Source organism: Saccoglossus kowalevskii, chromosome 2 (assembly GCF_978046115.1).
Source record: "Saccoglossus kowalevskii chromosome 2, keSacKowa6.1, whole genome shotgun sequence".
Classification (NCBI taxonomy): domain Eukaryota; kingdom Metazoa; phylum Hemichordata; class Enteropneusta; family Harrimaniidae; genus Saccoglossus; species Saccoglossus kowalevskii.
This window is the reverse complement of record NC_140642.1, coordinates 38337366-38353922: the sequence shown is the minus strand read 5'-3', so window position 1 is coordinate 38353922 and position 16557 is coordinate 38337366. Positions and strand designations below refer to the sequence as shown.

The window sequence follows — 16557 nt, the reverse complement described above, 5'->3', positions numbered from 1 at the left end:
AAATAAATTTGCATATTGTTGTTGTTGAGGTAGCCTGTGGGGGTGGTTTAATATTGGCTGAATATTCGTACAATGGGTGTGGCATTATTATTATCAGTATTTTATCAACCGATTATTATCAGTTTTATCTACGACTAAAATTATTGTAATAATTAGAATAATTAGAGAAACCAGTATTCTCCCAGGTTAACGGCACGGATTATACGCCGTGGTATATTTAGTGGCTGATTATGCAACAGAGATCGTTGTCTTATGATTGCGGTGTAATGTATTCATTTATCAGCGAATGATAACATTACATATGACTCATTCCTCCAATCACGTGTGTTCTTTGGCCACAACGTCACAAACATGGAGCATTATGCAAATTATATACCGATGTAATTTCGATGCAAACCGGCAGAGTACATTCACTTGCTGGCTGTAGTCACAGGTAAGTCGATCATTATGTTCTCTTCAGTTTGTTTTCTTGGAGGACGATACTGCCCCGATGCCGTGTTTCCGCACAGCGTAATCATTCCTAACCTTATGGGAGGCTATTACATAAATGGGCGTTATTGTAAAGAAATATCAAATTGCTCACTTCCTTTTTTGACCAAATACATAATTTTTCACAGCATATTTTAAATCCTACCCAGACATCATGCATTATCTTGTGCGTAGCTGTGCTGTCCTTACAGACTACATTGAAAATTCAGTCGTGCATCAGATACAATCAGTTGAGTGTTTTCGATAGGGTTTTACCGGTTCAGTGCTTGCAGCGATTCTCCAATAAATTATTATATGATTATTTGTATTGCAGATTGAAATCGTTGATTTAGTGCGAGAATTTTATACTGTTTTTATTACAAGATGTCTACCAAGGTAAAACGTCGATATATTTTTTTACCTATTATCATGTAATGTCATCCATTCCGCTGTCAAAAGATATTAATTACATGTTATTTTCGAGTCTCCTGTACGGTAAAATAGGCTTATTACTGTAACATATAAACTGAAAGCATCTCCAGCAAATACTTACGAGTCATTAATAACTATAAATAACCATGAACCAGAAATCGAATTTTAAACACGATTTTTTGAAAAATTAGCGTGCTCTATCCCATGTTGCGCTCATCAGTGTACTTAACACCGTTATTGTATGCAAGCAGTCACATGAGTACGAGAATCGACGAATGCTAGCAGATAAATTCTTCAGTACCAACATCGTTAATAAGAACAATGGCAATGCCTTGTCATTTTGGATATTATAAACTGGTAAAATTCTATTACGTCACAAGGACGGCTAACAGTGTACGACAATTCTATCGCTAAGAATTCTGTGTTTCACCTATGTAAAGTATCAAATTACAATGCTGTATATCAATCTATTTGGAGACTGTTCTAAAAAAATATGTCCTCAATATATCGTAAAAAAAGGCGGTATTTAAACTATGGCCGGTAGATAAACGCCACTGGCACGAAATAAGTTCACGGTCCGTGAACGTTCAAGCATTATTATGCCTGCTTCGTTCTACTCCTGTTTGTGTTGGAAAACCAATATGTTATTTTTTTCGCAACACTAGTTCGGGTACAAAAGCCACTCATAATAATTTGAGCAAGAGAAACACTATTTGGCCCCCAAGCGTGACGTGTTCACTGTACATGTCATGTCGAGCTATGTGGTGCAGGCTGGCAATATAATTAGCAGACTGAGGAAAGACTTCGCAGATAATGAGACGGCAATTTTTTTTGTTTTCATAAAAAAATGTTAATTACAGACTCGTAGTGTCTTCACCGTGCTATAAATATGCCTTCATTATGCAGTCATTATGTACTTTGTGCGTTACTTTATTTTATTTATTTATTTATTTATTTATTTATTTATTTAAATTTTATCTCCATATTTTCAAATTATTTATTTATTTGCAATACTGGATACGATTTGCTACCGAACTGTAAAATCCATTAGCACGTATCACTATGTATCAGCAAGACGTGTCTGCAATTCGTCAGTCATGTCGTGATGTAATATACGTATGTCATGAATAATAATTAGGTTCCTGAGTGGACCGAAACTCAGAATAAATATTTCAACTTAATGATAAAGAGCTATCTGTTTAATCTATAATCATGAGCCGTGTACGCTTGGATTGATGTTGTCTTGTAGACTTTTGTAATTTGTTCACCAACCGTGTTGATATATGTCGTTTTATTGCTTTTAGGTGTTCCTCGTACTGGCCATGGTTGCTTTGCTTGTCATAGGTGGGTCATCATACTCGCTATACATTGGCGCTTTTTTTTATTCAACACTGGTTCTCATTTTGTATAATATATAGAGGTCTCTCTTAGTAGGTCAAATCATTAAAATTAATTATCAGACTTATTTTGTATCAAGATTGATTTTGTTTTGTTTTCCTTGCATTTATAGGGTATACTGAAGCTCAGACGACAATGGCGCCGACAGCAGAGGATGACACGGCAACGATGGAAACGTCCACTTCTGGAACCGGTAAGTTGTCTCCCAGTCAAGCTCACTATACAATATAACAGCAAGTATGTGTTCGGTTATTGTCGACTCATTATAACAATGAGTATCTTTTTATTTTCAGTATCCTTGTCTGTATCCATAGTGATGTTGATTTCAGTTGGAGCTGTTTCTCTCATCAGATAATACCACATCTGACAATGTCTTCCATTAGGCAGATAAGAGCTCAGTCGTCCAATCTATCTCGCCGTTGCCATGGCAAGCAGTATTTCAATTGCCCGTCATTCATTGTTTTATTGTAGTCTGTTGATGGGCCAAAGATTTGATCTGGGACGTCGTGTGTCGCATGAATGGTTATTAGTGCACCAATCTTCATCATCTGTGATTATTTAGTAATTGTTATTAATTATAACTATCGGTAAGACGTGTGACGATGAACGCTGTTGGAATAAACTCCCTTGTGATTCTACTGTTTTTTCTGGTAGATGATTTTAACTCTTTTAGAAGTGAACCGTAAATACCGATGTTAACACTGAGGGCGCCATCTAAATTGAACAACGTATTAAATCTCGACTGGAGAAAAGATCCGCCCCTTGTCACGCGGTAATGTTGGTGTACTTTATATACCTTTGTTGGTATGAGAGCCAAATGTAGTTTGTTGTATGATAACAGCTATTAGTTTCACTTGTATTACTGAGTAAAAATAAATAATAAAAAAAAAACAGAAGCAGAGGCACTATCGTCTTTTTGTAACACCCCTCCCCATCCAACAAGAACCCACCTCGTCCATTCAAGTCACCAATGGTTTGCTATTCGTCGGAATTGTTACACGGAGGATCCAGCCGTAATCATTACGTACAGGAACATATATTTACATATTTCCATTTGCATATTATTCATGCACGGGACGGCATTAATTGAATATATGAATGAATGAATGAATGAATGAATGAATGAATGAATGAATGAATGAATGAATGAATGAATGAATGAATGAATGAATGAATGAATGAATGATATTGCTTTCCGTTCGAGTCGCGATATTCGGGCTGATGAAACAGACAGATTGACGTGAAATAGACATATTTACTGGGGCTCCATATATCAAAGGAAAGAGGACAATAAATTGATTCTTAGCTTTCAGCCCTAAACGCCGTAATCATGTAATGATTGTAACAGTTAAGGGAATCACCAGTTAATCTGGCCTGGGGGTGCCGGGCAATTCTAGGGGGGAGCTTTCAATTTCTGTATATGAAAAAGGGAGGGGCTAACAATTTTTCCAAGAGTGAAGGAGGGGGGGTTATAATTTTCTGGGTTTATTCACATATATTGTATAGACGACGGCTGCTGTGGTGAACATACTGTAATGAGAAAGAGTTATTGTTTGTTTGTTTTATTGCACAACAATAACTTAATCAAATTAGTATAAAACATTAAATATGAAACTACATTTGTAAACAACAGTATAAACCTCTGTGAATGACATAAAAAAACTTACTGCACTTTCCACTGTATGAAGAAAAACAAACCTTTTAAACAAGTTTCTGAAAAGCAAACACACTAATATAACACAAAATATAAAGATAAAATATATTTATATAGTGTAATATTTTGTATGTAAATAAATAATATATATATATATAAAAAAAGTTTTCATATTTTTTAATAAAACACAACTTTCTGAGGAACTGTAGATATTGAACCTAGGCATGTATTCTTGATCCTCTCCATTCCTATCAATATCTATCCTCATCGCAAAGAATGTCAGTATCGGCACTATCACCAGGATCATTAAAACCACTTTCACCATCCTCATAACTCTCTCCACTGGAACTATCAGGCAGGCACTCACATTTTAACTTCAGTTCTTCATACAGCTTCATCATCTGCTGCTTAGCTGCAGCACAGAAGACATTGCGATGAATGAGGTATTGCAAATATACTGCATCCATCTTTGACAACTTCAAATTGGCTTCAGTTTGATCTGAGATTTCAAAATCTACTGAACCATGTATACCATCAGGGAAACATCTTTGTACAACCTCAGTGGATGTTATCCTTTGTAACAAAGCTGTAACTCCTCTTGCAAAACGTTTTCGCTTCTTCACTTTTCTCCTGTTTTCTTTTCTCTACTTATTCTTCTTTTACTTACATCTGACAGTCCATGAAATACATTTCTTAACCAAGTTAGTGTTTTATCAAGATCTGCCATGAACTCAGTAGATTGACTGCAGTTCACTCACCATGCTGTCATTGTAAACCGTCTGTTCAGTAGCCCACTGTTTTAGGTGTCTTCCGTAACTGGTAAATAAGTCAGAGTAACTTTCCCCAACCAGTGACAAATAGTGAGAGGCCGTACCACTTCTTAAGCGTGCATGAGACCCCATGTGTGAATAGTAATAGTGAAAGAAGACAGCCAGATGATTGGCAGTCGCGTTTCAACATCACACAGAATTTCAAAAATGGGCTTTTGTCTTTGGAGAATACTGAGAGCATCAAAGAATTTTCCTCTAAGTATGCAGTGGAAGAGCAATATGTCATAGACTATTTACAACACCTTACCACACTAAAGCAAATGAAAACCATTAGGGGAAAAAAAGTAGAAAGAAACAAAAAAAAAAGAAGAAACAAGAAAAAAGTCATAGTGATTATGACTGGATTTCTTTGGTGTTGAATGGGACACTAAAAACATTGCATTTAGGTGGCAACGAGCTTTAAATGTCAATCGTGAAGTTACGCCGTCTCGGCTCAACAGCAGCCAACCAAAACAGGTTGTTATAAATAGACAGGCTTTTATTCGGTTTTTCCGCGATGGTGTAATGAAGATCGCGTTCAAGCACCTGATGTTAAATATTAAAACAACATTGAAACAATAATGTAATGGTAGTCACTCTCTGAATGATGCGGTGGTCCTGAATAGGCAGTTTGTCTTGTGCTAATTTTTGCTCAGTTAGTAAAATGTGGGGATCGAACGGGATTGACACGACAACACCACACTGTACTTTCCTAGTTTGGTTCATTAGTTTTGCATTCTTCAAGTTAATGATGGCATATATCACTGTTTTGTTCCAAGTGTATCAGCCAGATGTAGTTAACTTATTGTATTAGTACGTGTAGCCTCTGTTATTGAACAATAGTGTACAGCTACGGGTAGAACATATCATTACAAAAATGCCGAAGATTTATCATCACGAGTTGTATAGGTCGAAGAGCTTCTTGCAGCCAACAATTTACCCCACAGTGTTGCTTCAGCACTGAAACTATGCGATGAATCATAAATTGCAAACATATTTTTTTTACACGTTTTTTTTTTGTATGTCTCAGAAAATTTACTATATTTTTAGTGGGTTCATAAAAGGAGTTGTAGTCATTGAAGTCTAATGAGACCGCTGCTAAACTGCCACTGTATACATATTATTTTACCGCCCTCTAAGAACAGATTTACAGTGAACCAAATATATTTACATACTGTAAGAAACTTGGTAGTATGCCATTGGTTAGTGCATTTAATTTGTTTGATGCAATCATTGTGCCAACTATTTCTTATGGTAGCGATATAGGGGTACGTAAATTCGGAAATCGAGAGGGTACAGATAACATTTGGCAGATATCTACCCGGTACTTAGCATTAATAGTTGTACAAACAATGTAGCGATGTTAGACGAATGTGGAAGGCTGCTATTGTACTGTGCTGTGGTTATTTCAAGCGTTGTATCTCATATTGGTTAAAATTACTGAAACCCCAAAACATGTTATATCGTGCTTAAACGATTAGACAAAACCGGCAGACTTGCTTGGGAAACCCACATAAAAATCTCCTGTTCAAATATGGTTTCGGCATTGTCTGGTTTGAAAAACAAGTTGGAGAAATTCACAATCATCCAGCCTGTGTACTTTTGAAAAAATCAAAGTAGTATTATAGCCTGGGAGATTTATTGGCAAGCAATTATAGACTAAAATATATACTGACGAGTATTTGCTGTTTTTGGCCATAAAAATAATGTTGAGTTAGGCAGACACACAACAATACAGTTAGATCAATATTTTTTTTAGTTTTTGCAGTGATACGTTCGAATTTAGCTTGGTAGAAAATGAAATTCAATTTGTTTTTATATGTCCATTTTATAATGATCTAATAGCCCTATGCAATTATGCAAATACTGACAGTCTGGGCTTACTTCGTCGCTACACAAATTGACACACCATATATCAAATAGCTCTATATCTTTTAAAAGTTTTCAAGCGACGAGATGAATATTAATCCAGCTTAACTTAGTACCATATGTTTACATGGATGTTGTATTGTGTTTAAAGCGTGCTATGCACTTTTTTACCCATTACATTTTGTACGATAGGCTGAGGCCCTGTACAGAAATAAAATTACATAATACAAAATTGACTAATACTAAAATGAATAATTGTAGACAGATTTCGACATAAAATCGTGTCACTTTTATGTGCGCTAACATCTGCGAAGAGCGAAAAAAATCGTAAGTAGCCTTCTACCTTAAAATACTTAAACAATAATGCTAAGATAAGTACAGTCTTGTCTTTTTTGTGTACAACATTTTGCCGTAGTGGATCAATGGTGTGGATGTGTTTGCCTGTAGGTGGAGAATGGCTCAGGACCCCTTCTCTAAAATGGTAAAATAGTTCAAAGATGTTATGTGAAATATCTTACCAACGTATAGTAACACAAAGTAAATCAATTGAATTTAAAACCGATAATATGAAAATGTCTGTAAAAGAGCTCAAATACACTTTTTGAATATTATAAAATTCACAAATTTCACATCAAATATATAATTGTTGTTTTCGAACCCCCTATTCAAAAGTGCTGGCTACGGGCCTGAAACAAGACAAAATGAAAGCCAGTGATGTAATCAGAAAATCATATAAAGATCAAGCAAAAACACATAAAATCACTGAACATTTACAAACTGTAAACACCAGAATGTACAACACTGACGAAACTGACTCAGAGGACTCTGGTGGTGATGATCTCGTTGACAGTGAAGAGGAAATAGAGACTGATGACTTAATAGTTCCTTAAACTGTAGTGACGAGGTCAGGGAGAAGAGCTGGAACCTGGAAGCATGCAACGATTCATTAATGTAAATCTTTATTGTTTAAAAAAAAAATCATGGGGGGGGGGCTACCATATTTTGTCTTTTTCTAAGGGGGGACAGCCCAATTTTTAATATACACCTAGCGGGGGGGGGGGGCTTGTGATTATTTAACAATAACATGTGAAATTCACCGGCACCCCCTCGGCCAAATTAACTAGTGATTCCCTAAAGGCAGTGTGGTCATCGCCTTTTATATGGGTCCCATATTTTGTGTAAACATTTCGTGTACACCAACAACTTCTGTATTCAGCACGCACCGCGACAAGCTCTTTAACTATATCTGGCGTTTTTGCTTCCCTCGGCACTTGTTATTGATTGCAAATTAACACCCATCTTGACGTTAATATTTACATGCCTACAAGCTATATATATACAAAACTCCTGTTATAGCCCAACATTGATGAACTAATTCATTTGTATATACACATAAATCAAGTATGTAAAACACACACAAACAAAACATAATGAAATAAAAGAAAAATGTTTGAATAACCAGCCACGCACTAATATTGTATATATCTATATTCGTGTGGTATTAAATCATCCTCGCCATAATGCATCGCGGATGACGTTATATAACACCCTTATAGCGGCCCTTGCAGACGCCCTTGCATGTTTTGGTTATTTATAATCGAAATGGGGATATGTGATGATTTTGTTTTGAAACAAACGATATTTTCAATAATGTGTGTTTCATTTGCATACTATTTATAAGCAGTGATGTAATGTTTCTCTGCTGCATTTTCGAAATGATATGAAAATGTCGGTAATATGATGACAACTCATCCGAAACTAATTACACACTCAACTAAATATTTACCCAAGTTACTATGACGACAAGCGTAGTACACTTTAAATTATTAATATTAATTTTATCTGAATTGCTTTTTAATTGATTACAATTTATACAGTTACTAAACGAGTTAACTACGGATAGTGTTGAGTTGCGTTCGTTGCGACGCGTTCGTGAATGCCGTCGTCCTAAACTCACGCTGTTCAATGTACCGATTGGGTAACACTTATTTGTCATCCATCAGCAATGGGTACTACGTGCACAGTTGCAAAGGACACTTCCCGTGTTACTCCCATCGACGAACGCGCATCCGCGATTAAAGAAGACACGCGTCCTGTTAATAATGCCGGTATGAAAAGAGGAGGAAAGACCATGGTTACGGTGGCAGAGCCGTACATTGAGTATGTACCACTACCATCTCCGATACCAGATAAAAGCACTACTACGATACACAATATCCAACGTGAATTCCACGATATAGACCAACACGCACGTAATGTAAGTACACTCACTTAAAACTGACTTAAACGTGCGTCATATCATAGTTTTTTGGTCAAATACAAACTGTGAATTACAGTTAAACTTGGCGACTAATCCATCATCGCCATTAATGTTACTTCTTTTACTTTTATGTAGAAATTATACTTAATAACTGTGCATAATATTGTGGAGCGACGTGCTTCTACATATCAACAAAGTGATCATGGCCGATATATATTGAAGTTCACAATTGTAGCAAAAGACATTTTTTTCTAAAACGTCTTTACAGAAAAAATTACAATAACGGCACGGTTCAAAATGTTATATTTGGTAAGAAGACATAAATATAATAAGGACATAGTGTTGTTTTCCCATGGAAACAAGAATGTTGGCAAACGTTGAATGCGATGGACTGCCCATAAGTTGATAAGTGAATTAGAATTGTCTTTCAACTGTTACAACCTTACTCGCTACCTTGAAAAAAACTGTGAAAATATTTTCAGCATATACTAAACATATACACCGAAGAAGGGAATTACTCTTCACAGTAAAGCTGCCGTTTTTTTTCATGACAAATTCTTATTTAGAGATGACCACCTTATTTGACAATTAGGGTCTCATTTGCATATTTAGAATACCACTTGCAATGCATAATAAAACCTGTGAAGGCGTTTTGTAATCATCTATATTACATGTTATTATATACGTCGTTATTCCCTCGGCTCAGTAGAAAACGTTATTGTCGCGGCTCAGTAGAAAACGTTATTGTCTTGTCTCAGTAGAAAACGTTATTGTCTCGGCTCAGTAAACAACAAGGCAGTTAATCAAATATGAAAACAATGCAACAATGGCACTGCTGAAATTGCCGAGGGGTTCACGTAAGATGAAAGAATTCATCGTCATATTCCACACTAAATATTTTGGAAGTTGTCCCGTAGTATCGCATGCCACACATTGTTCGTTTTATTTGTTCACATGATTGCAGCATTTACTGTTATATTCCAATAGAAGCAATACATGCCTGGAGGCATATTAATTATACGGACTAATCTCATTTTATGCACGAGGTATACATGCTGATGAAGCATGATCCCCGCTCTACCATTCTCATTTTGTGGATGAGTACAAAGCGAATACTGAGTAATGGAATTGTTGGATATATATTTAAAATGTCCCATCAAATCGGCTCAGTCGGAAACACCAGGCCCCATTCCAAGATACCTTACAACACACTGACTAATTTTGCTGGTGTCTTACTGTAACTTATTTACTTGGAAGTAAATTAGTTACAGTAAGACACCAGTAAAATTTGTTGGTTTGCTAATGCATGATGTGACCAATTTAGAATAAAGTGTGTTCTTATAATATTCTTGCCATTTTACATAAATTAAGATTCATTTTAATTTATGCATTGGATCAAATTCGCTAAAAGTTCACATTATTCTCCACTCATTGCGTCATTATGTAAGAAGTGGAATGCCATGCACTATCCGTACTTCGAATACTAGTCATTGGGAAGAGAGAATGGTTATCAAAAAGAAACCTCAGAATTAGTGCATCTGAGGCGGGTATCATCACTAATTTTGGCAAGATGTACACTGAAAGGGTTCAAATTTTCTTGCGTTGTTTTGTCAAGTTTTGTACAAGATGGGAACCCGATGTTGACATCCTAACTTACACTGACTTATTTCCGAACCGAGCGAAAGTTCTTGGATTAAATACCCGCATTTTGTATTTTAATTAGGCACCGATGGAAGTCTCAAATTCAATCGCGGCGTTGGCATCGTACCTCACAGAAAAAGCACACACGGACGAGGAATGCGTAAGGGCATTTTTTGTCTGGATAGCCAATCAAGTGGACCAAGAGACGGATTTTTATGAGTCATTTCGACGACAGGAGTGGTTATTCCACCAGCTTCAACTTGACGATAACTTCTCTGTTCATGAATCGGAGAAAAAAGATGTTGTGGAATTTCTCCATTACCATGGACGCCTGAGACCTGGAAAACCCATACTCGAGGACGACGATGACAATGGACCGAAGAGATACCGACCCCCGAGTAGTGACGAAGTGCACCCTGAAGAATTGTTGCAGTACCGTCGAACGTACAGTTCCGGATATGCGGTACTCTTTAAAGCACTATGCAGGTACACACGATTACACTATCGTTTTGTTTTGATAGTTATTTGGACAGATAGTTTATACAAAGCAAAGTATGAACTTGGAGCCAATTAATAATAAAACATGTCGTATTTCTGTCTTCCAGCCACTAATTTTAAACTTCTTTGATGTAAAAAGATCACAAATATATAACAATAAATTAGAAATTCTTACACTTTATTTACAGCGTGTGTCATATAAATTGTATGGTAATCGAGGGATATTCAAAGGACGCCGACTATCGACCAGGCATGACCATTCCAATCAGTTGGATGGATGATCACTTTTGGAATGCAGTGTGTATAGATGGTGAATGGCGACTGATAGACTCTTACAAAGCAGCCGGGTTCGTCAATAACCAAGGTATAGTAAACACAACGCACAATCAACATTGAGTTGGTTATAACTTCGGTTTGTTAGCATGTTAAACCACGTTAGATTATTCATAAATAAGTTGCAAATGCATTTATGGTCACCTATTGTTTACAGGGGACTTTGAAAGGTATTTTGACGACTACTACTTTTTCACAGAGCCAGAAGATTTTATCCACGACCACCTGCCTATTCATGTTGAATGGCAGCTTGTTAAACCACCAATTACCAAGGAACAGTTTGAACAGAAACCACTAATCACACCACATATGCGGCAATTTGGACTGTCTCTGATAAGTCCACTGGAAGGAGAAATCGGTACTGATTTTTCCACGGGGAGTACGGAAATTGCCATAAAGCTGCCAGACATGGTATCACCTACACTTATAAATAATACAGTGATCAAGAAGGACGACCCTGTCCTTGTATCTGTCAAACGATACTGGGATAAAATCGATGAAGAGGAAGCAATGAAGATGGAAAATGAAAATGAAGGCCCACCCCCACCACCATGGTTATTCAAACACGAGGTAAAGACTGCAACATCACCTATAGAAAAACGCACATTCATGTCTTTAGCAAAAATGAATAAATTGAAGGATAATTTGAATGACAGTTTAGAATCCGAAAAACAAATAGCAGGTAAAGGTGCTTCAAAATGGGGAACTTTAGTATCTAGATCTAAGATGGAAGTTTTAAATAATGGATCTCAGAATCGGGTGAGCCCACTGCAAAAATCACAGACTTTGGTAAGCACAGCATCGGTGTCTGAAAAAGCAGCCAATGAGGACAGTAACATCAATGCACCAGCCAGAACTACGCCCAAAAAACATGTAGCAACACCAGGCCAGACATCCACCATAGTCAAGGAAGAAGACACTATTGATGAAATGCCAAATATTAAAATTCAAACTGGACTAGAATTTTCTTGCAAGCTTCGACGTGTTGATTGGTTAGATCCGAACCGAGAAGTTAAAAACCAGGTGTTGGTACAACATTGTAATGATGTTGTTACATTTCATATCATTCCACCAAAACAGGGTGCTTATTACTTTACAGCCCACGCCAGAATTCAAGTTTCACCAGATGAAGCCAAAGCCCTAACATTTGAACGAGAGGATGAAGACGAGGAAGAAGAAGATAGCTCTAAAGAAGACAGTGAAGATGATAATATTGAACATGGGGAAGAGATGGACGTCATGCAAGATATTGATGCACAAAACGACAACAAATCTCACGAAAATAAAGACTCCCAAGGAGAAAGTGACAGTAAATTGTCATGTCATGATGATGATAGTGATGATGATGACGAAGACAACGACGAAGACAATGAGGAGGGTGACAATGGACTGACAAAGATCAATATCAATCCCTTAAAACTACAGTTAAAACTAAGAAATAAAAATAAAAGTGAGGAGGAACAACTGGCTGCTATATTCGGAAACATTTCGAAATCAAATAAGAGATTGGGCCAAGAAAAAGCTAAAAAGCAATTGAAAGAAGAAATAAAAGTAACAGAACAGGCGCAGGAGGCGACAGAACCTGAAAACGTAGAGAAACACACTGATGATAATGATGATGAAGAGGAAAATGAGGAAGTCATTTACCAACAAGAAATTAAAAAAATGAAGAATCTGCCATCTTTAAAATCAGTGGACCAGATTGCAGATATACGCAAGGTTGTTCGGGATGAAGAAACAAAAAAAGATGAAGAAAAATTAGTCAGATCCACACTAGAACAACTGAAAAAGAAGCGAGAAGAGTTTTTTGATGTTGTGTCATATTTTGTAATATGTGATCGTTGTATAGTCACTTGTATGCCCTTACCAGATGTAGATATAAAGCATTGGGGACCAGGTAAACGGCTACAAGACACTGGCTTGATAGCATTGTCACATCAAGGTGTTTTAGTAAAACCATTGCAAGGAGAAGCTGAAATTACCTTTGGAGTTGACAGGCGTATTCAACTAGCGAGGAGTCTAGATTTCGTCTACAAGCTTTGTTATTTGCATGGTGGTGATGAGAACATCTCGAGTTTGCAGAAATATGTGCTGAAGGAACTGACAAGAGCTACACTCAAGTTTAAAATTAGGTTACCTAAATCTGGGCCGTATAGATTCACTATACTTGCATTTGAAAATCCTGCACCAAAGAACACGGACTCACAGCAAAATACCTATAAATTTTGGGGAGGAGGAAGTAAACCCCAAACTCCAGGATCAAGGAATTGCATTTTAACACCGACACTTGTTGAAATGACAGAAAAGCAACCAATGGAGAAGACACGTATATGCTCGTATCTGATTTTATGTGACGAACCATGTCTTAATGCAGCACCCTATGAACAAGCTGAAGATATTCCTGATCCAGAACCGGAAGAACCACCAAATGTGAAAAAAAAAATTGTCAAGAAAAAGAGGAAGAAAACAGAAAAGGAAACTAAAAAGAAGAAGAATGCAAAAGGAACAACACACGATGGAATGAAAAACAGTCGAGAAAAGGGGTCGAAAGACAAAGACAGAAAAGTAAAAAAGATAAAAGGAAAAATATCTGAGCAAAAGGAGGAAACAAGTAAGAAAGAACCAGCTATTGGAAAACTGACACCAAAACAGGAAAATGATGAACACGATGGAAAAGAAAAAGAAAATGTACAACGTAAAGCTGCATCTGGAAAAAAGAAAAAGAATACACCAAAACAAAATGATGATGAACAAACAGGAGACAGTGATGGCAATGACTATAAAAACAGTCAACAAGACAACCAGGATGACAAAAAAAGTGAATACAATAAAATGGACTTGGACAAGGGAAAAAATGAAATGGAGGAGCTGGCAACTGAAAGCAACTTAAGACTTGACAAAGATGATACAAAGGATCAAGAATGTGCAGAACTTGGAAACCAAACATAGAATTTCTAAATCATTAAGTAACAATAACTTTGATTAAAATCATTAACTAACTTCGCAAAGACACCATTTCATGAAAATCAACAACATTCAGAAAAAAATAAAATATTTATGTATTTATTTATTCATCAATTTGGCTACTGCGAACTTAGACATCAATCTGTGTTACAGTTAATTGAGAATGTATCATGTATCTAATATATATCCTGACCTATTTGCAAACATTATTGAATTAGAGAATATAAATGATATTGGTTAATTATTTACTGAATACATACATATATTTCCACATACCAGACTATGGCATTACATAGAACAATTGTACATACATATATTTCCACATACCAGACTATGGCATTGCAGAGAACAATTGTAAATACATATATTTCCACAAACTGGACTATGGCATTACAGAGAACAATTGTACATAAATCTCCACATACCAGGCTATGGCATTGCAGAGAACAATTGTACATACATATATTTCCACGTACTGGACTATGGCATTACATAGAACAATTGTACATACATATATTTCCACATACTGGACTATGGCAATACAGAGAACAATTGTAAATACATATATTTCCACATACTGGACTATGGCAATACAGAGAACAATTGTAAATACATATATTTCCACATACCAGACTATGGCATTACATAGAACAATTGTACATACATATATTTCCACATACTGGACTATGGCATTACAGAGAACAATTGCACATACATACATCTCCACATACCAGGCTATGGCATTGCAGAGAACAATTGTACATACATATATCTCCACATACCAGACTATGGCATTACAGGGAACAATTGTACATACATATATTTCCACATACTGGACTATGGCATTACAGAGAACAATTGCACATACATACATCTCCACATACCAGGCTATGGCATTGCAGAGAACAATTGTACATACATATATCTCCACATACCAGACTATGGCATTACAGGGAACAATTGTACATACATATATTTCCACATATCAGACTATGGCAATACGGAGAACAATTGTACATACATATATTTCCACATACCAGAATATGGTAATACAGAGAACAATTGTACATACATATATCTCCACATACCAGATTATGGCATTACATAGAACAATTGTACATACATACATCTCCACATACCAGACTATGGCATTACATAGAACAATTGTACATACATATATTTCCACATACTGGACTATGGCAATACAGAGAACAATTGTACATACATATATTTCCACATACCAGAATATGGTAATACAGAGAACAATTGTACATACATATATCTCCACATACCAGATTATGGCATTACATAGAACAATTGTACATACATACATCTCCACATACCAGACTATGGCATTACATAGAACAATTGTACATACATATATTTCCACATACTGGACTATGGCAATACAGAGAACAATTGTACATACATATATCTCCACATACCAGGCTATGGCATTGTAGAGAACAATTGTACATACATATATTTCCACATACTGGACTATGGCAATACAGAGAACAATTGTACATACATATATCTCCACATACCAGGCTATGGCATTGCAGAGAACAATTGTACAAACATATATTTCCACATACTGGACTATGGCATTACAGAGAACGATTGTACATACATATATCTCCACACACCAGGCTATGGCATTGCAGAGAACAATTGTACATACATATATCTCCACATACCAGACTATGGCAATACAGAGAACAATTGTACATACATATATCTCCACATACCAGGCTATGGCATTGCAGAGAACAATTGTACATACATATATCTCCACATACCGGACTATGGCATTACATAGAACAATTGTACATACATATATCTCCACATACCGGGCCTATGGCATTACATAGAACAATTGTACACACATATATTTCCACATACCAGACTATGGCAATACAGAGAACAATTGTACATACATATATCTCCACATACCAGGCTATGGCATTACAGAGAACAATTGTACATACATATATTTCCACATACTGGACTATGGTAATACAGAGAACAATTGTACATACATATATTTCCACATACCAGACTATGGCATTACATAGAACAATTGTACATACATATATTTCCACATGCCAGACTATGGCAATACGGAGAACAATTGTACATACATATATTTCCACATACCAGACTATGGTAATACAGAGAACAATTGTACATACATATATCTCCACATACCAGACTATGGCATTACATAG

The 16557-nt window shown here is 36.3% G+C and overlaps 1 protein-coding gene and 1 long non-coding RNA gene across 2 annotated transcripts; both read left to right on the top strand.

Moving 5' to 3' along the window:
* Positions 1–384: 384 nt before the first annotated feature.
* On the top strand, positions 385–3194 carry LOC102808393 (uncharacterized). Its single transcript, XR_438482.3, has 5 exons — positions 385–433; positions 803–864; positions 2205–2244; positions 2411–2491; positions 2592–3194. It is a non-coding gene; the product is annotated as an uncharacterized LOC102808393 (long non-coding RNA).
* Positions 3195–8635: 5441 nt separating this feature from the next.
* On the top strand, positions 8636–14440 carry LOC144359246 (uncharacterized). The gene is made up of 4 exons (XM_078012500.2): positions 8636–8887; positions 10614–11017; positions 11218–11393; positions 11520–14440. The coding sequence occupies exons 1-4, from the start codon at positions 8636–8638 to the stop codon at positions 14309–14311; spliced, it is 3624 nt and encodes a 1207-aa protein (XP_077868626.2). The 3' UTR covers positions 14312–14440.
* Positions 14441–16557: the final 2117 nt, after the last annotated feature.